This window comes from Hyaena hyaena, unplaced genomic scaffold (assembly GCF_003009895.1).
Source record: "Hyaena hyaena isolate Hyena2069 unplaced genomic scaffold, ASM300989v1 scaffold_215, whole genome shotgun sequence".
Classification (NCBI taxonomy): Eukaryota; Metazoa; Chordata; class Mammalia; order Carnivora; family Hyaenidae; genus Hyaena; species Hyaena hyaena.
Genome location: NW_024080846.1, coordinates 1,077,935 through 1,104,492, shown reverse-complemented (window position 1 = coordinate 1,104,492; position 26,558 = coordinate 1,077,935). Strand labels below are relative to the sequence as shown.

The 26,558-nt window shown below is 44.5% G+C and overlaps 2 protein-coding genes across 14 annotated transcripts in view; one reads left to right on the top strand and one right to left on the bottom strand.

Annotated features, from left to right (window-relative positions):
• The first annotated feature begins 1,322 nt into the window (after positions 1–1,322).
• Positions 1,323–20,772, top strand: LETM2 (leucine zipper and EF-hand containing transmembrane protein 2). Of its 7 annotated transcripts, none has more exons than XM_039242576.1 (11): positions 1,323–1,421; positions 2,982–3,062; positions 5,536–5,989; positions 6,584–6,727; positions 10,989–11,126; positions 11,554–11,754; positions 12,870–12,989; positions 15,746–15,859; positions 18,192–18,284; positions 18,603–18,704; positions 19,429–20,772. In XM_039242576.1, exons 2-11 carry the CDS (start codon positions 3,016–3,018, stop codon positions 19,489–19,491), a joined length of 1,476 nt encoding a protein of 491 aa, XP_039098507.1. In that variant the 5' UTR covers positions 1,323–1,421; positions 2,982–3,015; the 3' UTR covers positions 19,492–20,772. The 7 variants fall into 7 exon arrangements, with proteins under 7 accessions (XP_039098507.1, XP_039098505.1, XP_039098504.1 ...); XM_039242574.1 differs by lacking the exon at positions 1,323–1,421 and adding an exon at positions 1,527–1,547; XM_039242573.1 differs by lacking the exon at positions 1,323–1,421 and adding an exon at positions 1,622–1,994.
• Positions 20,773–23,665: 2,893 nt separating this feature from the next.
• The window catches only part of FGFR1 (fibroblast growth factor receptor 1), a 50,473-nt gene continuing 47,580 nt past the window's right edge, over positions 23,666–26,558 (bottom strand). For all 7 annotated transcript variants that reach the window (XM_039242529.1, XM_039242530.1, XM_039242527.1 and 4 more), the window contains 5 exons: positions 25,899–26,021; positions 25,605–25,675; positions 25,106–25,243; positions 24,825–24,930; positions 23,666–24,730 (listed from right to left, as the gene is read on the bottom strand). In XM_039242529.1, coding sequence (XP_039098460.1) covers positions 24,554–24,730; positions 24,825–24,930; positions 25,106–25,243; positions 25,605–25,675; positions 25,899–26,021 — 615 coding nt within the window. In that variant the 3' untranslated portion in view covers positions 23,666–24,553. The remainder of the gene's footprint in view (positions 24,731–24,824; positions 24,931–25,105; positions 25,244–25,604; positions 25,676–25,898; positions 26,022–26,558) is intronic.

The window sequence follows — 26,558 nt, the reverse complement described above, 5'->3', positions numbered from 1 at the left end:
ATCTAGCTCATCTTTCCAATACTGAGCTTGGAATCGTTCATCTGGTTTATGAATACTTAATGATTTTCACTGTGCCTGGTTGTAAGTGAATACAATGCATGAATAAGAATATTTCCCGGTATAAAATGTCTCCCAGGGAACTGAAAGGAATATTTTTGCATCTTTATGATCTGTTTCAGAAAAGTACATGTTTATGACAGTGCAGTGATTAATTTATGGAATTAATGTGAAAATTATAACCACCTAGCCTTTTAGAGCTCAAAATTTGCCATCGGGAATTTTCAGGAAAGGAAAGGTGAAGAGACCAAAGCTTTGTAGATTTTGTTAATTCTAGTAAACATAGAACGTGACGTGAAACCTTTATGTGGAAACTTGGGCATCAGACATGCACAAAGGGCCCTCTCGTGGCCAAACTGAAAAGTTTTGCTCATTTAACATGGTTGATCTATCTGGTTAAGAGCTGAAAAATCTTTGTGGTTTAAAAGCAGTCTACATTAAAAAATAATAATAATAACTGAAATTCAATACCCGCCATCTTTCATTCTTACAAATGTGCAGCCCAGATGAGTAAGGTCTGTGGTCAGCTCACATGTTAAGAGAAGTATTATCCGTGTGAAAGCGATTCCTTATTGTCTGGTGTTAGTCCAAGTAGAGCCACTAAAATGTTGTTTTCCTTCTAGAGCCAGATGACATGGATGAGTAGAAACAACAGGAGAGCGAGAATATTTCTGCATCTTTCACTTTGCCAAGATGGCTCAGTTACCCAACCTAGGAACTGAAGCGCCCCAAACCTGCAGTGCCAACGTCACTGCACAGCTACTGTAATATACATCTTAAATGTTATTTGACATTTCTACACAAACTACCGATCATAGACAGTATCTGTTAAGAGCGGATTTATAAAGCAAATTACTTTAGTGGAATGCAAATGTCTATATGAAGATTTCACAGCATTCCACTCTTAGGCCTTGGAGAAAGGAAAGGGATGTTTTCCTAACCATTCCCGCCCTTTCTGCCACTCCCTCTCCGCCTAGCTCTCGGCGCCACCCCAACCCCGGCAGCTGCTGATTTGTAGGGGTGGGGGTGGGGGAGTACATCAAAGTGATGTAATTCGTGACTTTAAGATGGTTACCATGGCGACTATCAGGCGTATTACGCTATCAGTAGGTTAAGAGGTTCTTCAATCTAGCCTTCAGTGAGGGTTAGCCCACAGTTTAGAGTGTGGACAGGCGGAAAAACGTCAGTCTTGCCCCCTCCCACAGCACAGCCTCTGCTTAAACTAAACCCAATAGAGAGGTCATTTCGCCGGTGGCCACTGCACCTTCGCGGCCTCCCGGGCTGCCCCAGCGAAGGACGCCCTCCCTCCCCATAACCTGAGAGCTCATTGGCGGGTGGTGTCGTCACTCAGAGTGACGTAACGGGTGAGGAAAAAGGTGGAGCCATAGAGACTTGGCCTGGGGCCCTTCTACAAGGGGGGCTGGGGGAGGGGGGGCTGGGGAAGGTACTGGAGGACTGAGGCAGCCGTTCCGGGGAGCCGGCCCTAGGAGGTAGGGGTGGGCGGGCCAAGTCCTCAGGCTGTTTTTCGGAGGACTTCGCCTGCTTTTTTTTTTTTTTTCCTCCGGAGCCCGCTCCCTCCGCATCCTGCTCTTCCCATCAGCATCCAGTTTACCCGACAGCTTCCAGTTCCCCAGAGCACTCCCCTCAGCCCTTGACCTTGTGCCCTTCCCCCACCCCCAACTTTGGAGCTCAACCTCCATTCCCCGTCTTTCGGCGCCTCGCTTCCTCTTTTCTCTTCCGTACCCCGCGCCCGGCTTCTCCTGGTCTTCCTTCCATAAACCTGGCTCGTCGACAAGGTTGTACCTGCATCATCCCCGCACCCAAACACAATGAAACCCCCCAGACCCCGCTACTATAAACACAGTCTTCCGACACATTACGTTCACAAAAGGCGAGAGCGCGTTTTGCCCCTGTGTCGTCAAGGGCCAGAAGCAAAGGTAAGCCGGGGAGCCTGGGGCCCCCCGGCGTGTGGGCGTGGGCGGCGCGATGGCGCAGGCGGGGCTCCCCGCAGTCCCCGCCTAGGAAGTGGTTGCCCTGAGCTCCGAGCGGGAGCGCCCAGGGGCCCGAGAGCCAGCTAACCGTCGGATCCGGTGTGGCATCCCTCCAGCAGGAGACCACCCGCCCTTAGCCTGGGTTTAGATGTTCCGAAGGATTATTTGAACTCCTGTTCAAAATGCCAGCTCTGTGGTTGAGGTCTAGGCCTTGTCCAGCTGCAGGAAAACAGTTGACGCTAAGAGGTATTACTAAAGCACCTTGCTGCCCTTGGCTGAAAAGAGCCACAGGATGGAGAAAGGTTTTCATAAAGCTTATTTAAAGGTATAAAGCTCAGTGTGGACTCTGGAGAACCACCAGTACAGGAAACCGATTTACCTCCACTTGAATTATTAGTAGGTACCATGTATCTCTTCACTGTTACTTGAATGTGTTTAGTGAGTACTTTCAATCTTTAAAGTTTGGGGCAGCCTGGCCAAGTATGGGGGGAAGAGAACTGAAACAAATTCAGGATATTTACTTTATTCTACCTGTATTTTTAGACTGCAAATAAATGTGTATTGCTTAGCTTCTTTAATAACCTGGCAATCATTCAACTGGGTTACTAGGTGTTACTGACCAGAAATAGAAGTCTTTGAAGACCATATCACCATCATGAGCACAATCATAATAAAAATTATTTCTGTTTGTTGCGGTCTCAAAATACCATTTCCAGATCCAGCGCATTCATGAACTTGAAAGAGATTTTATACCTTGAATGGATATTGCAGAATTTCCACCCTTTCAATAGAAAACACTTAAATCTTGATATCTTTATAATTAATGTGTTTTTATTTTTATTATTATTTTTACAAATAGTTTATTGTCAAATTAGTTTCCACAATTAATGTGTTTTTAAAATACTAAATCATTTACTTACTCCTTCTTTCTAGGTTCCTCTGTTGACTAGTTGAGACAAATATAAATATGGCTTTCTACAGTTATAATACAGTCTTAGCTATTGCCCGAACAAGGTAAGCTGTGGAATCCCCCCTTCCCTTGCCAAATTCATATGAACTTTCTTCTAGATGAAAAAGATATATGTGAAAGGATAGGCTTGTTACACAACAAATTAAAGCTTTGTTGGGGGCACTCAGTTGGCTCTGTCAGAAGAGTGTTGGACTCTGGATCTCAGGGCTGCGAGTTCAAGCCCCGTATTAGGTGTAGAGATTACTTAAAAATAAAATCTTTTTAAAAAATTAAAGTTTTGTTGCCTTTATACTGGTTTTTAGGAAGCTGATAGTTTATGGTATTTAAACTTACCCAGAATTTTCTATATGCTTTAGAACTCAGGCTAATTCTGTAGATGTGTGGCACAGGTAAGAGAAGATGTAATGGTTTTGAGTGACCCCTCCATAATTGATGAATGTTATAGGAGACACTTAGAAAAATGAGTAGAGTGGCTGGCAAACAAACCAGTTCAGGGAACTGGGTCTGTTATCACTTATTATTCCAAGGAATATTCACTGAGAACTTACTTTGTGCCAGATACATTGTACATGTTATGTTTTGGCCCTTCAAAAGTGTTTTGGCATACTTCAGAAACAGTCCACAAGAATGGAAAAGCCATCTCTTTGCCAGAAGAAATATCCTTGCCAGGAACTTTATTTGCCTAGATGGGTCTTCTTTTTATTTTCAAACAATCCGATGTGCTAATTTAACTGAAGATCATGAGCTGTTGTAAAACTATTATATTGAGATCTATGGCTGGGGTACCCAATTCTCATTCTTACCTTTCTTTTTTTTTAAATTTTTTAATGTTTTATTTCTTTTTTTTAATGTTTTATTTATTTTTGAGAGAGAGAGAGACAGCATGAGCAGGGGAGGGCCAGAGAGAGAGGGAGACACAGAATCCGAAGACAGGCTCTAGGCTCTGAGCTGGCTGTCAGCACAGAGGCTGACATGGGGCTCAAACCTACGAACCATGAGATCATGACCTGAACTGAAGTCAGAGGCTTAACTGACTGAGCCACCCAGGCACCCCAATGTTCTATTTATTTCTGAGAGAGAGAGAGAGAGAGAGACAGCGTGAGCAGAGGAGGGTCAGAAAGAGAGGGAGACACAGAATCTGAAGCAGGCTCCAGGCTCTGAGCTAGCTGTCAGCACAGAGCCCGACGCGGGGCTCGAACCCACAAACTGTGAGATCATGACCTGAGCCAAAGTCGGACACTTAACTGACTGAGCCACCCGGGTGCCCCATTACCTAACATTCTTGAAGAATCTTAGGTGAAGGGCATTTCAGCTGTAAATGCCTCTCATTTGAGGGAGTCCATGGGCACTACACAGACAAAGTGGTATTATGTGATTGGTTAATCTCCAGAGACCATGAAGCGTTTCGTTCAAGCAGTATTACTTTTTTTAAGTTTTTTTTTTGTTTTTTTTTTTTTTTAGAGAGCGCGCGAGCAAGCAGTAGAGGGGCAGAGAGAGAGGGAGAGAGAGAATCCCCAGCAAGCTCTGCGATGTCAGCACAGAGCCTGATGTGGGGCTCAAACTCACAAACCAAGAGATGACCTGAGCTGAAATCAAGAGTTAGACCCTTAACCAACTGAGCCACCCAGACACCCCTTCAGCAATATTCTTACTGTCAGCAGAGTAACCAAAGGCACAAATGTTCTACCTGTTTTATGATAGTAGATAAAGACAACGCTTTCAAACACAAACCCTGATGGAAGAATGTTTGCTATTAAATGTTTTTAATTAATTAATTTAATGTTTGTTTATTTTTTGAGAGAGAGAGAATGCGAGCAGGGGAGAGGCAAAGAGAGAGGGAGACACAGAATCCAAAGCAGGCTCCAGACTCCAAGCTGTGTGCATAGAGCCCGACATGGGGCTCAAACTCACAAACCACGAGATCGTGACCTGAGCTGAAGTCGGACACTTAACTGACTGAGACACCCAGGCGTCCCTGCTATTAGATTTTTAAATTAATGGCTGCAGAGTTTCGAACTTGTAATATAGCACTTATTTTTAGGAATTAACTTATTAGTATTTCTTCTAGAGTATATCATTCAACCATAAAGTACCTTGTTCTTCAATTGGGGAAAAAGTCATATTTCATTAATGAATATCATCTGCTTTTAAAATGCAGTCTTAAGGGGCGCCCGGGTGGCTTAGTCGGTTAAGCGTCCGACTTTCGCTCAGGTCATGATCTCGCGGTTCGTGGGTTCGAGCCCCGCGTCGGGCTCTGTGCTGACTGCCAGCTCAGAGCCTGGAGCCTGTTTCAGTCTGTGACTCCCTCTCTCTCTGACCCTCCCCTGCTCACGCTGTCTCTCTCTCTCTCTCTCCTCGAAATAAATAAATAAAACATTTAAAAAATAAAATAAAATAAAATAAAATGCAGTCTTAAAAACTGTTCTTTTATTTTAGCTAGATACAATATCTACTTCTTTAAGTTTTGAGTTTGTAATGGTATATGCTCAACTCAGAGGATGTTGCTTTTTATTCCAGATTCCCTAGCCATTTTGTCCGTCCCACCAGCTCTTCTTATTCCCCATCATTTGCATTTCTTCACTTGCCAGAGTCCCATTTAAATAAAACATACATGAAGAACTATGGAAGCAAGAAATACTCCTGTCCTAATCAGTCAGGCAATAAAGTACTTCACTTACGAACTAGAATAATACAAAAGCTACACACATCAACTTGCTGGCTACAAGACATCCCTGGTAAACCTCAGCCAGAACAAACCCCAAAAAAGCCGCAGGTAACAAACCCTGAGCCCGTGAAAGGAACCGGCATGAAGATTAAGGAAGAAAAGCGATCTTACAGACAAAAAATTATGGATGAACTTAAATATTATTACAATGGATTCTATTTGCTTTGGATTGACACCAAAGTTGCTGCCAGAATGGTTTGGAGGCTATTGCATGGACAGGTGCTGACCAGAAGAGAGAGACGAAGGGTAGGCAAGAGTCATATTTGAGAAAGAAAACATAAAATTAAAATGAACTATTTGGGAACCAAGTTTTAAACTTAAAATTCTTCCTAAAACTCTCAAGGTAGGAATAGTAACTGATGGTGAGAACCAGAGTTTCTGACTGAATTAGTTTGTCTGAAACTGACCTACTCTCCAACTGTAGGCAAATGCTTATTTGCCTATAAAATGGTTATATTTATATTTTCTGATCTCCCCACAGAGTGGAGAAGTTTCTGATTTGATCTGTGCACCCGCAGTAGAAACTGCTGTTACTATATTACACATATGCATTTGAAAAATGAGTTTTTAACAGATACTGTGTTAGTAAAGTACAGACCTCTAACTTAGATGAAAGCTAAGAGATGCCAATAATATGTTTTGGTTGTCAGATTTCCTTGAAGCTATCTCATTAGATATTACTTCAGAGTGGTGGTAACGAGGAAAACTACCTTTCCATTTTATAAACAGAGAAAATCTTTAAGAACCAAGGCAGGCTTTTTTTGGTTTCATTTTTTTGTTTTGTTTTGTTTTGGGCATGTCCTAAAATAATGAATACTGCATGTGCATTTAATCCTTTAGCTCTTGAGAACGTGTGCTGATTTCTTCCGCCTGGTTCCATTCATGGTATTCTTCATCGTACCTTTCATGGAACTCTTACTACCAGCATTTCTGAAATTCTTCCCAGATATGTTACCGTCAACTTTTGAAAGTGAATCCAAAAAGGTATGTAGGATTTCTTTTAAGAAAAAAAAATTAATAGACTTTATTATTTAGAGCAGTTTTTATGTTTATAGCAAAATTGAGCAGAAAATATAGAGGGTCCCCAGATACCCCACCATGTCCCTTATATTAACATCTTGCATTGCTGTGATCTCTTTGTTATAACTGAAGAACCAATATCTAAATATTATTATTAGTTAAATCTCATACTTTACATTAGGCTTCACTCTTTGTAATATACAGTTCTTAGGTTTTGAAAAATGGGTGATGTCATGTATCCACCATCATACTATCACACAGAACAGTTTCACTGCCCTAAAAATGCCCTCTTGTGTCATCTATTTGTTGTTCCTCCTACCTCCCCCCGTTGGGGGGATCTGTTCACTGTCTCTGTAGTTTTGCCTTTTTCAGAATGTCATATCGTTGGAATCATACAATGTGTGTACTCCTGTCATGGCTCATTTCTATCACTGTATAATATTTCATTGTGTGGATGTACTACAGATCGTTGAATTCACCTGTTGAAGCATATGTTGGTTGTTTCCAGTTTTTGGCAATTGTGAATAAAGCTGTTATAAATAAATGTCTGCATGCAGGTTTTTGTATGACACACACAAGCTTTCAACTCATTTGGGTTCCTAAACACATAGGAAAGCAATTGCTGGATTGTATGGTAAGACTATGTTTAGTTTTGTAAAAAAAAAAAAAAAATCACTAAACTGTCTTCCAAAGCAGAGATACCATTTTTCATTCTCACCAGCAATGAGAGTTCCTGTAGCTCTGTCTGTGGCTTCATCAGCATTTAGTGTTGTCAGTGCTTTGAATATTAGCCATTCTAATAGGTGTAAAGTGATACCTCATTGCTATTTTAGTTCACAATTCTCTGATGATGTATAATATTGAACATCTTTTCATATGCTTATTTGCTACTTGTATATCTTCTTTGGGGAGATACCTGTCTTTTGCCCACTTTTTTAATGGAGTTGTTCATTTTCTGGGTTCTTAGTATATTTGGATACAAGTCCTTTACCAGATAGGCATTTTGCAAATATATTCTCCCAGCCTGTGGCTTATCCATTCTCTTAACTGTCTTTCCCAGAGCTAAAGATTTTAACAGAGCCAAAGATTTTAATATTAAGCAAGTACAACTTATTGATATATATTTGTTTGGATCATGCTTTTGATGTTGTACCAAAAAACTCCTTGCCAAACTCAAGATCACCTAGGTTTTCTCCTATGGTTTTTTTTTCTAATTTTTAAAATTTTATTTTAAGTAGGCTCCACACCTAGCACAACCTTGACTTGTGGGCTTGACTCACAACCCTGAGATCAAGAGTCGCATGCTCTACTGATTGAGCCAGCCAGGTGCCCCTCCAGTGTTTTCTTCTGGATGTTTTATAATTTTGAATTTGAAATTTAAGTCTATAACCTGTTTTGAGTTAATTTTGGTGAGAGGTGGAACATCAATGTCAAGACTCTTTTTTTATTTTTGGCATGTGGATAGCAAGTTTTTCTAGCATCATTTGTTGATAGTATGATCCTACTGAATCTTTTTAACCACTAAAAATATATAGAAAACAAAAATCAACTGCTATTTCAGTGACTAGTTGAACAGTAGGTTTAGCCAGACAGACACTTTAGTGCTTAAGACCAGTCCTGAAGAAGAGGAAGGATCCTTATTGGATGGTCACTGTGGTGGCCCCTTCATTCTTTCTGTTCTGCCCCACTCTTACTATACAGAGGTACAGAGGCATGAACATGACATTAAAAGAGGACAAAAAGGACAACTTTTACGTATTTGTTTTTAAATGTTTATTTCTTTGGAGGGGGGAGAGAGAGAGTGCAGTGGAGGAAAGGTGGAGGAGTATACAGAGAGAGAGGGAAAGAGAGAGAATCCCAAGCAAGCTCCATGTTGTCAGCATGGAGCCCAATGTGGGGCTCAATCCCACAAACCATGGGATCATGGGATCATGACCTGAGCCAAAATCAAGAGTCGGACACCCAACCAAAGGAGCCACCCAGGTGCCCCTGAAAAGGACAACTTTTAAATGGGATTGGGAAATGTCTCATAGAGGAGGTAGCTAGGTGACTGAGACTAGAAAAGTGGTAGAATTTTGCCGCAGCACCTGAAAGTCTTTTTGGATAGAAAGAGTAGCACTTACAATGGCTTAATTGTGTAAAAGAGTGTGACAGAATCTGAGACACTGAGTGCTGCTTTGTGGTCTGAGTAGGGAATACAAGGAGATCCATGGTGGAAGATGAGACAAAAGTGATGTGTTGGGGTCAGGTTGGAAAGCGTCTACCACCCTAAGGAATTTAGAGTTTGCCTTTGACCATGGTGAATGATTGAAGGTATATTTATGCAGAGGGTGAGTAACATGATTAGATCTGTATTTTAGAAAAATAATTTTTGCCGAGTGCCTGGGTGGCTCAGTCGGTTAAGCCTCCGACTTCATCTCAGGTCATGACCTCACGGTTTGTGGGTTCAAGCCCCGCGTCAGGCTCTGTGCTAACAGCTCTCTCAGAGCCTGGAGCCTGTCTTTAGATTCTGTGTCTCTCTCTCTCTCTCTGACCCTCCCCTGCTCGTGCTGTCTCTCTCTGACTCTCAAAAATAAAAAACATAAAAAAAGAAAATACATCCAAAAAAAAAAGAAAAAGAATTTTGCTAGCTGGAAGGATTGCAGAGGGCAAAGCCAAGGGAGGGAAATCAGCTGGAATGCATTACAGTACCACAGGAGTGAGAAGATTAAATTACAAAAGTGGCATTAGGAATAAAAACTTGAAGATACATTTGAGATAGGTGTTAGGGGGTAGAATCAAGCTGCAATATTTAACTGACTGGCAGTGGTTTAGTTTACTTACATTTAAAGTAATCAAGACCTAGAATTAATACTTTGAGATTCTAAGGAATGTGTTTGTGGATGCAGGAAGATGGGGGCAGAGAGGAAGTGATGTATCTAAACATTCCTCTTTCCTAAGCGCTTCTCGTTCCCCAAACATACATACACACACATCATGGCTACAGTTTTAGAAAGTATGTGTTTCTTTCTTTTCATGGACTAAAGCAAATGAGACAGACAGACAGAGCAGATAGTGGTGGAGGGAAGCAGGTTATGGGAGGGGAGGGAGGAGACAGGACACTATTTACATCAGATAGGAGTGCTTCTCTTTCATCATACTTATTTGTTACACTTTTGTGTTAATTTGTGGAATTTTTGGACTATGTCATTAGTCACTAACATTTGTCTTTCCCATTAAACTAGAAATTCCATGAGGGTAGGAATTCTTACCTGTTTTTGCTTGTTTTATCCCCAGCACCTAGCACCAGGTAGATGCTCAATAAATAAAGGAATAGATGGATGGATGGATGTGGGTGAATGAAGTGGATTACTGGATCGGTTCTAATGATGGTATTGCAATTGCCATTGTGTGATTTTTTTTTTTTTTTGGTTATGTCTTTTCAGATCTAAAAATCAATGATTGCTGTGATTTGGCTGATCATTAAAATCTCTTAGACAACTTAAAAAATATATAAAGATTCCTCTTTCTCTCCATCCCCCTGAGTCCTGACTATGGTTATTCTGAAAATGTTACCACACTGCATTTCTGATAGTGAATGAGGATTTAGAAATACTTGTCAACACTGTGTCTTAAGAGTGTACATTTAGGGGCTGGCTCAGTCAGTAGATCACAGGATCTTGGAGTTCAAGCTCCACCCTGGGAGCAGGGCTTACTTAAAAAAAAAAAAGGAAGGTACATGTAATTCTTTTTTGTGTAGTGCTTTCTTCACATCCGTTGTAATACTTAAGTCGGTGTATTGTAATTAATTATATCTGTTTTGTATGAAACTGCATGCTACAGTATCATGGAGTTACTTTCCGAGTTTTCTTGGTGGCTCATGCAAAATCTGGGAGCATTAAGATCAGAGGTTGGCCCAACTAGATGGTTTGGTTTGTACCAGGCTAAGAGATAGGATCTCATTAGATCTCAAAGGCTGCCATTGAGGGGACAATTTGGATCTATCAAATATTTATGATTGTTGTGTTAGTAAGAAATAAAAAGTAAGATTAAGGAGCCAAGTTGCAAATAGAGGATGGTTTTTATTCTGCTTCTCACAAAACCTATTTAATTAGGTCTGAAAATAACACTAACACACGAAGTAGGGATGAACAGTAACAAGGTGGCAGTTATTTTTTTTCTTATCTTTATCTATGAAGTTGCAATCATGAAGGCTTGATTAACTTCCTCCTCTTCTATAATTAAGGAAGAAAAACAGAGAAAGAAAATGGCTGCAAAGTTGGAACTGGCAAAATTTCTTCAAGAAACAATTACAGAAATGGCAAGGAGGAACAGAGCCAACTTGGGAGACGCCTCTACACAGTTCTCATCCTACGTCAAACAGGTGGCAGTCTCTTTTGTAACACCAGACAACAGCCTCTAGGCTGGCAGTTGTATGAAAAATCATGTCATCAGGGAGCTTCCAAATTGTTTGTGGTCTCTGACTTTGCAGATACCTAAGCTATACACATACAAGACTGCAAACATTTAGAGATTTGGAGAAAGCCCCACTTTAAAGCAGTCGTGTGTTGAAGACGTTGATCACTTCGCGAAAAGAACTGTAGATTTAGAGTCAGACTTGTGAACTGCTCCTTATTTTTCAGTTGACTTCCACTGACTTGGACAGATTTCTCCTCTTTGTACCACAAGGCCAATTTCCAGACGTAAGATAGAGTCTGTGAATGCCTTGATGTGTCTTTCATATAGTCTACAGGGAAGGTTAAATTAAGTAAGAAATACATTTTAATGAGCCTCTTTGTGCTACTGCCTAGGTCCAGACGGGCCACAAGCCCAGTACAAAGGAGATAGTTCGCTTTTCCAAACTTTTTGAGGATCAGCTAACCCTGGAGCACCTAGACCGACCTCAGCTGGTCGCCCTGTGCAAACTACTAGAATTGCAGCCCTTTGGAACCAACAATTTGCTTCGCTTTCAACTTCTGATGAAACTGAAGTCTATAAAAGCAGATGATGAAGTAAGAACTTAACCATAGCCATAGGGAATCAGCAAGGCATGGGAGATCCCTTAGGGTGGCTTTGTGATAAAGTGCAATATCTTCTCTTAGATCTGCTGGGGGACTGGTTCTGGCAAACCATTGAATGGTTTAAACAATCATTGCCATGACAACGTGAACCGTGATTACTCATTTTAGCAGTTGTTTGTCTTACTCTGACGCATTTTCTGGAGAAGGCCCTCACAAGCAGTTAGTAATTTAGTAATCTAAAGCAGTTAGGACCTGCTGGGAACGACCGGCAGCCCAGGAGATTCCTGAGAGTCTTCCATTGCCAAGGCCAGTGCTCTGCCCCCACACCTCAGCTCCCCTTCCTCAGAGCTGATGCCACAGTGAATATTCTGCTGGGTGAGTTGGCCTAATGAGAATGGGTGACAACATGTAACGCAGAGAGGGTGAGCCACGCCTGGACATCTTATGGAGGAAAAGGCATTGCAGTTACTAATTGGACGCCTTAAAAAATGGAAAGAATGTTTCTTGAGTCAGAATCAGCTGCTTTAAAGAAAGCATTCTGCCTAAGGGAACAAGATTCCCCGAACTGAGAAAGCACGATCCCTTTGGCCTCATTTAGATGTCAGCTGCTGCTTTCAGAACTTTGGAATAAACAGTACCAGTCCCAGAAGCACCGTAGTTTTGGGGCACAGCAGGCAGAAACAGTGTTATGATGGAGAGAGCTTTGCGGACCAGAGGTAGGGCTGTGCCCCCGTGGAGGTAGGGGGGCGGTGGGGGAAGAGGGATACGGGATGCGCAGCAAATGGTAACACTGAAAACTTTTCAAGAATATTTTCTGATGAAGCCTAAAGCTGCGGCGAAGGGGAAGCGATGTCACAACCAGTCAAAATGCTAACCAAGAGGGGAAAGACTTACTTGGATGGCAGAGTGTTGGGGAGGAGTTTTGGGACTCTCTTGGATATTATGAACACCTGTTGGCAGGATTCCCTTCATTTCCAGCTGCAGCACCTTTAGTCCGTGCCGAGGACAAGGTGTGAGACATCTAGCGTTTCCCGATTTGTTGGAAGTTAGGCGTTTGGTAAAACTGGGACCGAAAGATTCAGTACCACTGCTTACATTTCTTTCAGGTAATTGCCAAAGAAGGGGTGAGTGCTTTGAGTGTGTCAGAACTTCAGGCTGCCTGCAGAGCCCGAGGCATGAGATCTCTGGGTCTCACTGAGGAACAGCTGAGACAGCAGCTCACAGAGGCAAGTAGTGGCTCCCCAGGGCCGGTTTCACTCGAACTCTCTTCCCTGCAATGTGCAGGCCTTGCTCATGATGTCGACTCTGCAGGCGAACTGTCTTACCCTAATTTGCCTTATGGAATTGAGCAGTGGGACGCTGAAGAAGCTAGATTTATTTTGTTTTCAAGTTTATGTATTTTGAGAGAGAGAGAGAGAGAGAGAATGCAAGTGGGAAAGGGGCAAAGAGAGGGAGGGAGAGAGAGAATCCCAAGCAGTCTCCGTACTTTGTGCAGAACCCAGTGCGGGGCTTGAACTCATGAACCATGAGATTGTGGCTTGAGTCGAAGCCAAATGCTTAACTGACTGAGCCCCCAAGGCACCCCAGAAGCGAGATTTATTTATTTATTTATTTATTTATTTATTTATTGATAGAGATGGGGCACTCTGTTAGTTTTCTGTTGTTGCATAAGAAACTACCACAAACTTAGTGGCTGAAAACACCCGCTTGTTAGCTTACACCTTCTGTCGGTCAGAAGTGCAGGCTGTGTTTTTTCTGGAGGCTGTGGAGAAGACTCCACTTCCAGGATCATTCAGAGTATTGGCTGAATTTAGTGTCTTGCAGCTGTAGGACCGAGAGCCTGATTTCCTCACTGGCTGTCAGCCCCGGGCTCGTCTCTGCCCTGAAGACCACCTGCATTCCGTACCTCTAGGCCCTGTGTCTGTAAAGCCGGCAAAGGGAAGGCTTCTCACACACCATCCCCCTGTAGGCTTCACATCTCAGACTTCCTCTTCTTGATCTCTAGCTGCACATTTAGAGGTCTCATGTGAGTAGGTGAGACCTAGTCAGATAACTTCCTACTTTAAGGCCTACTGGCTTGAGGCCTTAATTATATCTGCAGACTCCGTCCGGGCAGCACCTACATTTGGGCTTGAATGACTGGGAGGAGGCGTGGGTGCACGAGGGACAGGAACTCTTGGGGCCACCTTAGAGCTGTGCGAATCCAAGGCCTGTCATGTGCGAATCCATCCGGAGGTCTAAACCTTGCCTGGTGGCTCACCTGGGACCATTTTTCCAGTTAGTGCCCAAGCCAGTGTAAAGTCTTCCCTCTGGCAGATGTTTCATAGTTTCCCTCAGACAACCTATTTTAACTGAGAGCATCAATGTCTTCAAACAAAGGAGTAACTCTGAAAAGTCTCACAACTGGAAGAAGGGCTATAAAGTATACACAGAGTATTTTGGAATAGGAGCCACTGTTGTGGCTTTAAAACCAGGTCAGGTAGCTCTTCCCTCTTACACGTTGGACCTGCTCTAGCTGGAAGATGACGTATCATAGAGTTTCTTAAAATCATATATTTCTAGAACTTAGAGGACTGAGTGAGCTCATACTGTCAAATAGCTTTCTTGAGAGGATGTATCATTTTTTTACCTCAAAGCAGTGAGGATACTAATCCAACAATATGATATCCAGCACTATGTATTGTTTAAAAATTCCTGTGTGGATACAGGCAGACGCTTTATAGAAAGAAAAATCTAAAAATGATTATCATATGAAACATCTTAACTTCAGAATAAGATAAATTACAACTTTGAGGCATCCCCTTCACCTATGACGTTGGCAGAGATCAGTCTGAAACGCAGTGTGTTGTCGAGGGTTAGGGAGAGGGTTTACTCACGCATTGCCGAGAAAAACCTCCACGTAATCTTTCAAGATTTAAAAATGGATTTACTTTGACCTGGAAATTTCACTTGTGCAGTATGATGTTATCTGCAAGATTATCCATTGCAGCGTCATTTATTGGAAACAGCCTGAAGTGTATTAATAAGAGAATAAGCAAACTGAGGCACTTCCGTGCAACAATGGAATATCCTTAGTAGATGTTTAAAAAGAAAGAGGCAGGGGTACCTGGGTGGCTCAGTCAGTTAAGCATCTGACTTTGGCTCAGGTCATGAGCTCACAGCTCGTGAGTTCAAGCCCCACGTCTGACAGCTCAGAGCCTGGAACCAGCTTTGGATTCTCTGTCTCCCTCTCTCTTTGCCCCTTCCCTGCTCGCACTCTGTCTCTCTCTCTTGCTCTCTCTAGAAAATAAACATCAAAAAATAAAATAAAAAGAAAGAGGCAGCTCGATTAACTACTGATATGAATCAAACTCCAAGATATTTTAGTGGGAAAAAAGCAAAGGGCAGGATAGTGTGTATATATCACACTCTCTGTAAAGACAAGAATCATATAAATGTATGTATATTCACAGGACAACTGGTAACTGGTTGCTTCTAGGGAGGGAAACAGAGCAGCCAAAGGGTAGGAGTAGAAGGCAGGCTCATTGTTAGTGATGACATTTCACTTTTTTGGAATTTTGTCTCTTGTGCATGGATGATCGCGCTCTCATAACATTTAAGCTTGGCCAGTTTGGTTCTTGAAAATTACATCTGATTGTCATGTTAATGTTTATTTATTTGGTTACGAATGAGGCTTATTTTTTCTTCTGCATTATCTGCTTTGTGTCTAAGAAAAGATACTGAGCTACTTTGAACCACCACTCGTTTGAGAGGTTAATGGAAGACCCCCTCTCGCACTCTGAGGGGTCCCGCTGGTGTGAGGTGCTTGCACAGCACAGCCACTGGCGCCGAAGCCGGCAGACTTAGCCCTGCCGTGCCACTGCTTGCCGGCCTGTGGCGGGGGACGCTGTAACACTGGGGAAGCCGTTAAGATGGCTGTGGGTCATGTCCAGTTCCAACTCTCTGCGATTCGACCATGTTTTATTCCCCTCCTGTTCTCCAGTGGCAGGACCTCCACCTGAAGGAGAACGTCCCTCCTTCTCTGTTGCTCCTGTCCCGAACCTTCTACCTGATAGATGTGAAGCCAAAGCCAATTGAGATTCCACTAAGTGCGGAGGTAAGTGCCTGGGTTCGTGGAGTTTCTGCATTTCTGTTACTGGGGCCTCTCTGTAAATGTCTTACTTCCTCTTGCAGGTCCGGTAGGCCTTTCTTTTAGAATATCATTTGGAATTTGATCCAACTGGCTTTCAAATCATTTTAGAATTCTTTAAAAAATTAAAATCATGAAAACTAATGCTAGCTGTAGGATTTTTTAAAATCCCAGCTTGATTTAGGAATCCCATTTATTCTTTCTCCTTAACTGTCTTGTCTTCCCCAGCAGACTGTTGCCTTCACCATTTTCTGTTTTGAGAATGAATAGTTCCTGTTCTTTCATGCCTATTTGTCCAGATTCCTACTAATTTTTAAGCAATGAATGGCCAATCTAGAATGTAAACTATTTGTTTTCCTTCAACTCGTTTCCTTAAGCATTTTTTGTTGCCTTTAATTCAGCAGCTTTTTTCCCCCTCCTGGTAATTTGCCGAAAAAGCCAGGATTGGCCCAATCACTGGAGCATCTTGCTCTGATCAGAAAGAGCCTCTCAGGGTATCTGAGTGGTTCAGCTGTTTGAGCGTCTGACTCTGGATTTCGGCTCAGGTCATGATCCCATGGTTGTGGGATCGAGCCCTACATCGGGCTCTGCGCCGAGAGATAGGGGCTTAAGCCTCTCTCTCCCCCTGCCCCTCTTTCCCACTTGACATCTCTCTCTTTAAAAAAAAGAAAGGGCCTCTCACTTCTTTACTTTGTGACTTCATGTCTAAGCCAGAAACTGCATGGGTGAGAAAGGAGAGACCATTTATAGAAGATGCTGCACATGTGGTTTAGTGGATTAAGTACTCTGGACTGGGGGCCAATCATTTTTAATTAGTGATTAATTAAATTTTAATTAGCAATTAGTGCTAGTGATTCCTCGGACAAGGCAAGGGAAGTCAGATGAAGTTCAGCATGAAAAATATACTTCAGGGAACATCACCTGGCTTTTCCTTTCTATATTTCCAGAGACTAATCGGATTTGGGCTTTGTCCAGGAAGGATTCTAGGGAGAGTAGGAACAATTTTGGAACTCAGACCATGTTCTTAAAGGCAGCCTACCTGGTTCTCACTCTATCTTTGGTCTTTAAGACAGACCAAATTTGTCATTCTTAGACTTTGCTCAGGAGCAAGGAAATCTTGGAATAGTATAATATCTCAGAGCTAAATTTGTGTTTCCAGAATTATTCTAGAGGGGAATAAACTCTTTACCCAGATGTTCCTTTCTAGAATGCTTGAGAAAGACCTAGAAATCAAGGACAAAATGATAAGGTTCTAGGCATTTTATTAGTTGTTTTTTTAATCCATGTTTTTAAATGTCTATTTTTCATATATATATGAGAGTAAGTAGCATGCTAGGTTCTGTAAAGACATCAAGTTAAATATACTATAATTTAGGATATATGTAGCTCTTTTCCCTCCAAAGTGCACAAAGAAATTACTTATTTCCAAAGAGCAGTAATATATTCACTTTTCAAATCTAATTAACATAATTCTTGAAGGTAAGTTAGCTATTCTAGAACACCATCCCTTACATTTTGTTCAGGTTGCAGGAGCTTCTTTTAAGCAGCACCTACCATTTTAATGATTCAGACAAATTTACCACTTATTATTAGACACCAAGATGATAAAGATGTCAATTTTGACCAAGTTATATCAACGCTAATAGAGCTGATGAGGGGCGCCTGAGTGGCTCTGTCAGATGAGCGTCCTACTCTTAGTTTCGGCTCAAGTTACGTTCATGGTTTGTGGGTTCAAGCCTCCTCTAGGGCTCAGGGCAGAGCCTGCATGGGATTCTCTGCCTCCTCCTCTCTCAAAAATAAATATTAAAAAAAAAAAAGCCGATGAGTGATTGAGAAAAGGCAACTTGTTGTTGAGTGCGCGAACAGAACAGGACCAGAATTGGCAAGTCAGGAGCTTGTATATGAATGGGGATTTTTTTTTTCCCTTCAGATTTTACTTTTTAGGTAAGTAATCTCTATACCCATCATGGGGTTGGAACTCACAACGCTGAGACCAAGAGTCAGTCACATTCCACTAACTGAGCCAGCCAGGTGTCCCAACAACTGAGGATTTTTAATACTAGAATCTTATTAGGGCGCAACTTTTGTATGTAGGTGCTCAAAATTCACAGATTAAGAATACTATGTTGCTATTTCAGGGACATATTTCATATGTTCTGACAAAGGGTATAGTTGGAAGAAGAAATCAGGGATTTAGTGGAAAGCAAATTGTACTAGTAAGCATTGACTTCTAGGAAGTGCTTCTGCGTTTCAGGAATAACAGAAAGCTTATGTTTATATAAAACATCTCTCTTCCTAGTCTCCAAAGACGGATATTCCTGTGGAACCAGCTACTTCTCCTGAATCTAAAGAGAACCTGCTGGATGTAGCGCCTCCACTGAAGGGAACTAAGGTTAGACAATTACTTTTCATTTGATTAATTAGGTTTAAAAATGAAAACAAGTTAACTTATCCATTTTTAACTCCTTCAAGGAAACTGCATTTCAATACAGTGGTGGTCTTTAATAAGGAATATTTATTGTGCCATCAGATCTGTTTCTAAGAAAGGCCAACATTTGGCTATATGTAATTAGGTTCCAGATTTAGCTTCTTGAGTCCAATGCCAGAAGATGTCACGTCCACGTTCCTGGCAGTTATGGCAGTGTGACTATGGATCTAGTACACATTTTGTTTCAAACCAATAGCCTAACTCTCGATTCTCATGTTTAAGGATGAAGAATTTATACAACTGCCCCCAGTTACCTCATCGCCCATAACGCCACCATCACCTATCTCATTACCTAAAGGACCCGTCCCTTCTGCTAAAGAAGCTGTAAGTGTCTGAAAAAAGAAAACCTTTTCTCTCTGGTTATTTTTAAGGGCAGGGAGAATCTAGAATGGTAACTATTGCAAAACACGGCACAGTTCTTCCTGTCCTCCAAACAGGAAGTTGTAGGCTGAACTTTAGTCATTTTATAACCACTAAAAATTTTTAAACTCCGTTATCCAAAAGCGAACAAAACAAAACACCTTATCAACCAATGCAATCATGGATCAGGACTAAACACGTTAAGTTTAGAAGCTAATTACAATATAGGCAGATTCTTATTTTCTTTTGTGCCAGATGGAAATAGTTCCCATATGTTGTGTACTTCACACAGGCTTCAGATGTCAGGAAATACTAGCAGGAAAGCAATTTAAATCTTGGGAGAAATGCATGTAAATAAGAAATTACTTATCTATCCACTTCTCCCATTTGGGTGAAAGAATTTGGGGCAAGAGCAGAAGCATGACACAAGTAAGTGGGGGGGGGGGGGTGACGGTCACCACTGGCACCAGAGAAGAGAGCCAGCAAACACCCAGACGTCTGGGGGTGAACATCCAGGGGCCTTGCTTGCAGGTGTTTCTTATTTCTATTATCAAGGTAAATTAATTATAAACTCAGGTTTTATTTTATGGTCTGTCATTATTTGATTAAGAACATACAAGAGGGACTCCTGAAGAACGTACCCATCCGACTGTGACCAGTACCTGAAGTCCTTGTGTTTTGTACCTAGACTCTCCAGGCCAAATCACCAAAGACAACCCAGAACAGCAAGGCTAGTTCAAAAGGAGCGTAAGGCCTACTGCAGGACCAAGCTCACTCTCTCCAGCCCCCTGCTTTCCGCAGTGGCATCCATCAAGGCCTGCCCAGCTACGACGATCCGTGTCTGGTTTGAGCAGAGGATCAGCCATTTCGTCCTTGGGGCCTTGTAACCATTCCAGATGATGTCAGCAGTGAGACCAAGTTCAGACCGTTTAGAAATATAATCGCAAAGCCAACTTCCTCTGTACCATTATGTCATCCCACTAAACTTTGTGTTAAAGCCCCCTCCCCATGTTATTTTTGAACAGCTAGATATTTGTGTGCATGTCCTCCACGGGAGGAAATTTTTTGCATAATGGAATCAGCCTGGCACCTTAGACAGCTCTCGGGAGAACCTGGAAACCCCAAAACCATTGTACGCCCACCTAACCTTTCCAGTGACCCATCAGTATGAACAGTGCCCTGGAAACAGAGCACCTTATGAAGTGGAACGGACATACTCCCTGGTAAAGTCCTTCTGGATATAAAGAAGAAAAAGCTCTTTGGAGACAAAAATGGGGAGTTATACAGACTGGCAATCAAAAAGGCTTGGCTGCTGCTTGGCTATTCTGAGACGCCCCCTCCGGGGCCTGCAGAGGCTCCGAGAATCTGGGAGGCTGCCACCACTCCTGCACATGTGGCTTTCATTAGCCACCATTTTGCCAGGAAACATAATTAAGGGTTTAAGACTTAACCATTTGTCTGTGCTGGGTGGATGTTTTTTCTAGTCTGTTTGTCTTTCACAAACAAGGCTATTTGTTAGTCATAGGGGTTGTTAAAGTCTGATATAATCCCTGCGCTACCCAGTAACGAGTGTTACGTTCAGATATTTACGTTCGATGTGTTCAGTATTGTTAATACTGGAAAAAAAAAAATCGGAAAACACTTAACATAATAGATTGCCACGCAGCTGACCCAACAGCTTTCTTCCCTCAGGGAGTGCTTAGAAAGAAAAGATATTTTGGCCTGTGGGTGATGAAATTAGTTTTCTTTGCTTGCTGTGAAATTGAAAGCGGTTAGATGGGAGTCAATTAAACCAAGTAAAACGCAAATCTCCCTCTCTGGGATCCCTCCCTAAGTGAGGGCTGTCATCAGCACTTCACAGAAAAGGTATGTACTTTACAATGCTTTTCAAGCCTCCTCTCCACCAGAGGAGAAGTCCCACCATGGCCTGCTAAATGATGAGTCCCTACTATGCACATTCCATGGATCTTGCTATTGGCCTAGTGAATTGGCCCAGTAAGGTGATTCACAATAAACTATCCCATTTTCAAAATGATGGGCGTGTGTTTTAATTAGCTCACATTCAAGCGTTAAAGGTGGGAAAGGGCCTAGCTAGTCAACTTGTTCAGTCCTGTTTCAGCTGAATGATTCATAAATACTGCTGGCCCTTCTACGATTCTTTCTGGCTCTCCCTCTAAGCAGAGTGGGAATGGTTAGGTCAAGGGGCCCCTGGGCAGTTCTGGCCCCAGTTGGCCCTCGCTCATTTTCCCCCTACATTTAGGTACCTGAGACACCTGATATACCCCTCTTCCTGTTCTTAGGATAGTGGCTCAGAGAAGTCAAGGATGTTTCTTTGGCCTCATCACACAGCCCTCTCGGCTGTTGGGCTCTATATGATCGTTACATCTATCCCTGTGCTGAAACCGAGCTGGTGGCGTTCTGCTAAACAATTAACGTTCAACTCTGGTTAGGTGTGGGGGGGGTGGTGTGCCCTGATGTGTAGCACTTGACTTCAAGCTGCCAACAGGAGATCACTGGAGACGAGCTAAGAGGTGTGCACGGCCAGCCGCAGACCCAGCTCCAGCACGCCACCGGCCCCAGCTCTCCTCGAGCAACAGGAGTCAAATCTGTAGCTGGCAGCATGTTCATTCAATGTGTCACTCCTGTGCTTCAACACAAACATCTGGCAGGCCGCACAGTATGCACGGCCTTGAATACTGTTAGGTGCCCATCTCGTTAGAACTTGCCCCAGACGGATTCTTCCTGAACAGCAGGGTTCTTGCTCACCTTCCGTCTCCCATCAGCCAAGGGAGCAGAAGGCTCTGCCAGATCGCTACGAAGCCCTCTGCTCTCCTGCACTCTATTCTTCCCTGCAGAGGCAGATGCCCTGGTATGCAGCCGCTAATCATATCACTGTGTACGATTTTAGGCAGTTTTGAAAACCAGTCCTCGGTGGTGATGTCAGATTTGGCCTGTGTCTCAAACACAGAGAGTTTTGCTACAAAGGAGAGAGGTTGCTGGTGGTACTTGACATTTAGGACCTGCACTTGTGCCGTGACTTCAGTCACAATACCAGTCACGCGGGTGACATCAAATAAATGCTCTGTAAAGCTAAAACCGAGGCTAAAGATTTCCCAGTCACCACCATGCCACAGCAGGCAAGGTCGGTGGGACTAAGGAAGGGAACTTCAAAGCAGATTGGTTGCTGAGTGTTGACTGAGATTTTGGCCTGCTGGCTCCGCCCAGTGGCAGCTGATAGTCATGACGGCTTTTCGTCATTGAGAGATTTTTTTTCTTCATCTGAGGTTCAATCTTTCTTCCTTGAGATCAATATAGTACATTAGTGGTACCAAGGGACTGATGACCCTCAGTCTGTGGCAATTAGAAAAGGTGGAAAGGCAGTATTGATTAATGTTGTGGTGATCCCAGACCCTAATCTTTTAACCCTCAGGAAACCAGACAGATTCAGTGCCTTGACAGCGTGACATCTTCATTAGATAAACTGGATTCCTTCCCTCAGGAGACCCAATCTGTTATCTAAGTAAAATGGCCATTTCATTTTCTCTCAGGTCAATTTTACTATCTTTTATTTGACAGCTAGCTCAGCCTCTGGGGAAATCTGTGGGTGATTTTGTGTAGTAACAGCAAGGACATCACGGTTATAATAACAGTGTCTTCTATTTCTCTGGCATCTTTCCAAAGACATACGAAGCTCTTCACGGATCCTCCATCCACTCCCACAGCATTGCTTCGAGGGAGGGCCAAGTCAGAAATTATCAGTATTTTACAAGGAAAGACACCACTCTAAGGTCTCAAAGCAAATGGTTTTAAGGTCAGAAATTCACTTCCTGGCTCTGTTCACTAAATGACGCCTTCTTTAAGCATAAACACAAACTGTACTATGTTGACAGATGCATATTTACAGAGACACACAAGGGTAAGAGAGAACTTTACAACAGCGGCCAGCACTGCAGCTGCCAAAACATAGCTAGCTCAGAAAGGAGACTCAAAGCAGCGATCCCATTTGCCCCGCAGAAACGAAAGAGAATCGAACCTACAACCTTGTTGTATTTAGCAACCATCCAGCAAAGTGGAAGCTTTGGGTGGAGAGGTTGAGTGGCGGCAGGCTGAGCGCTAAGGTTCTGAGGAGCGGGGATCCACGTGTGGAGTGCAGTGATAACCAGCAGGTGGCAGAGAAAGTAAATCTCCAAGCAGCCCAAACCCAAACATTCAGAGAATTCTTTCCCTTTCCTGGGGGACGGGGTGGAGTTTGTACAGGAAGAACTATAGGAAGCCAAGATCTGTGATAGTTCCAACACATGAAGTCTGGTCACAGACACAGAAAGCACGATGTGGGGGACAGCCATGAACGGGGGTAAGCCGGGAAACATGAAGCAAGGGACCCGAATGTAAAGCTGATCTCAGGTGACAAGCTTTCCCCCACAAAGAAGCACAGACAAAACCGCACCCACATAAAGGGGGTATCTGGATATCTGGGTCTGAGTTTGTGCAGGCCCTTGGTGGAGTAATCCTTAGCTTTTCTCTTAATCACTTAGCTCTACCCCTTGGCTATTTCCCAGGGAGGCCCCCCGGCTCCCCCTCTGACCCTCCGACCCCACCAACCCCATCAGTTTCCTCTGAGGAAACAATCTGTGGTTGAGGGTGGTGGGGCCTTGGCTCCGGGCCCAGTGCCTCTGGTGCACAGATGGGAGGTTCCTGCCCATTACACACACGTCGTCTTTTCCTGCCTTTCCAAAAGCACCGAGGGGGGGGGATAGGAGAGGTTTGTCACCGAGGTCTCGGTGCAGGCCCCAAGGAGACAAGGTTTAGGAGGGAACTGTGGGGTAGTTATGGCCCTCTTTGGACCGACAAAGCCCCAGGGCCCCATCAGGCTCGCTCCTTTTCAGCTGACCGTTCTCTCCCTTGTCACACAGCCCATATAAAAATGAAGCAGCAGCAATTTTTATTGAGGGACCTAAACTGAAAATAGGTTTAGAACATAATTTAAAAAAATAAAACAGCAAAAGTAGCAAAAAATATATGACCTTTTTAAAAACATTTTCCTTTTTTTTCTTTTTTCTTTGTTTTTAATATATAGCAACTGATGCCTCCCAGCCACCAGGAGCATCTTACCCAATGGGTAAATCTCTGGTAACGACCCTTTTAAAAAGACATGTAAATATATACTCAGATTTATACACTTTGTGTTTTCTTCATAGCTATGTACAAAGCCCCCAGTTTGGGGCTGGGCCCCAGGGCCACGACACTGCTCCCAGCCTTTGCCTCCCCATCCTCTGGTACCAGGCATTTGGTCAGCAAAGCGAATTAGTATCGGAATTAATAAGCCACTGGCACCATCTATCTGGAGCAGAGGTTGCCGATGGCCGAGGCCCGGAGCGCTGACCTCCCCTCACTACGGCGGCAGCCCTGAGGACGAGGCCTCCCACCGGAACTCAGGCTTACGGGTTACTCGAAGCAGACAAAAACCAACACGGGAAAGCTCAGTCAGCTCTCGCCCGCATGCCTGCTCATCTCCCGCTCCCCAGCCCTCCAGGCAGCGCCGGGTGGCGGGGAGGGGTCTCGGTCCAACATCTGGGAGGGAACGAAGTGGCCACGAGCAAGTACCTGCCTCTCTGCTCCTCTCTCTCACAAGTGGGTTGCGAGGAGGAGGAAGAGGAGGAAGAGAGGTGAACTCCATGGGGTGAAGGCCTCAGGTAGGCAGCTGGCTCCTGCCAGCAGGGCAGGGGCAAAGCGGAAGGCAGTGAGTCCCGCAGGGAAGGGGGGTGAGGGTTACAGCCGCCGATGGAGTTCGGGGGTGGGAACTGGGGTGCTAGTCAGCGCCGTTTGAGTCCGCCATTGGCAAGCTGGGCTGGGTGTCGGGGCAGACAGGGCTCCTCAGGCAACGGCTCATGAGAGAAGACGGAATCCTCCCCCGAGGAGCAGGTGGAGCTTCGGGTGTCGGGAAAGCCGGGAGAGTATTGGTCCAGGGGCATTGACAGGTCCAGATACTCCTGTGAGAGGAGAGACAAGAGATCCGGCACTCTCCTCCCTGTGGTAGTGCTGTTCACTCACAGAGATGCACCTAGTAGGACAGGACAGCCTCACCTGGTTGGAGGTCAAGGCCACAATGCGGTCCAGGTCTTCCACCAGCTGCTTGAAGGTGGGTCTCTGAGAGGGTACTGCATGCCAGCAATCCCGCATCATCATGTATCTGGGACGGGATTGTCGAGTCAGGGGAGGGAGGTCCACGCAGACAGATTAAAGAGCTCGTGGAGAGAGGCCGTGGGAGGAATCACAGGAAGGGCTACTTGATCTACCTGAACCCCCTTCTTCTCCCCTTCCTCCCCCAGGTCCTGGCTCAGGACCAAGTGTCTTCCCATGCTTACAGCTCATTGGTGCAGTTACTGGGCTTGTCCATTCGATGACCCTCCTTCAGCAGCTTGAAAAGCTCTTCCACAGGCACGCCAGGATACGGGGAGCCTCCCAGAGTGAAGATTTCCCACAGGAGCACCCCAAAAGACCAGCTGCGGATGAGCACAGAGCTGCTGGGTCTTACGGGAACAGAACTCAGCCAGCCTAGAACCCTCTCCATCTCTCCACCAGCACGTCATCCCGAACCCACCCTTCCGGAGCACAAACTCTTGAGGGGGATGCCAAGGGCAGTGCTGGGGAACAGACTGGCCTTTCAACGTCTACTGAGTGAACAGAGTAGGTGCACACATGCAATGTTTCGTTTTGTTCTGAGATGGAAGGAGACACCCGTCCCCCATCTCTTCCCCCCACTCCCCCCGCCCATTGGCTCCATCCAGAGGGGCACACAGGGTTCTACTGTACCGGAAGCTCTCTATACCAAATATCCCTGGCCATCGCTTCTTTCAAACTCACACATCACTCTGGTGGGTGTAGATGCGGTCAAACAAGGCCTCGGGTGCCATCCACTTCACAGGCAGGCGGCCCTGCAAGTGGCACCAGGGAGATTGGGGACAGCCCAGGGCAGGGCGGCGTGGGGGCCAGCAGGGGCACGCACAGGATGGGACACGGGCTCGCTCACCCCAGGACACTGCTTCTCAAGCAGGGCCACCCTGCTGGGTCACAGCCAGGACATCTAAGTGGGAGGAAGCCCAAGAGAGCAGAGGCCTGGGCGGAGGACCTGTGCCCAGTTCCATCCTCAGCACTTACATTGGTTGTCTTTTTATAGTAGTCGATGTGGTGGATGTCCCGAGCGAGGCCAAAGTCTGCGATCTTCATCACGTTGTCCTCTGTCACCAGGACGTTCCTGGCGGCCAGGTCTCTGTGTATGCACTGTGTAGACACGAGGTGGCATGCGGGTGAGGGGCTGACAGCCGTCAACCTGCACCAGTGCCCAGCTGTCAGTCAGCTTCTGGCCCAGCCCTGATGCTGCAGTGGGCGGGTGGCCCACATACCTGAGAGGCCTTCTCCGGCCGCACGCCTACCCCTGACCATTCTAGTTCACTGCCAGGAAGTCCCTCTCTTCCACTTCCAAGTCAGCCAGTCAAACATCTCCAGCCCCAGGCCTCTCAATCACTTTATTAGCAAACCCTCCACCTGGGTCTCCTTCACACCCAGAAGGCGGGAACCTGGACGCTTCTGCCCAGTCTGTGTAGGTGCGTGTTGTCAAAGCATCCGTTTACCCAGCACCAGAACTGTACTTAACACTGTCACACACGACTTCGTTTTACCCACAACACGGGACTCCCCATTCTTACTCTGTATCTGGAGATACACGAGCAGCTGCCCGAGGCTACACAGAACGTGGTGGTGCACAGATCAGAACCTTATCCAGTCTGACCTAAAGGCCACCAGGCTCTCCTGACTGAC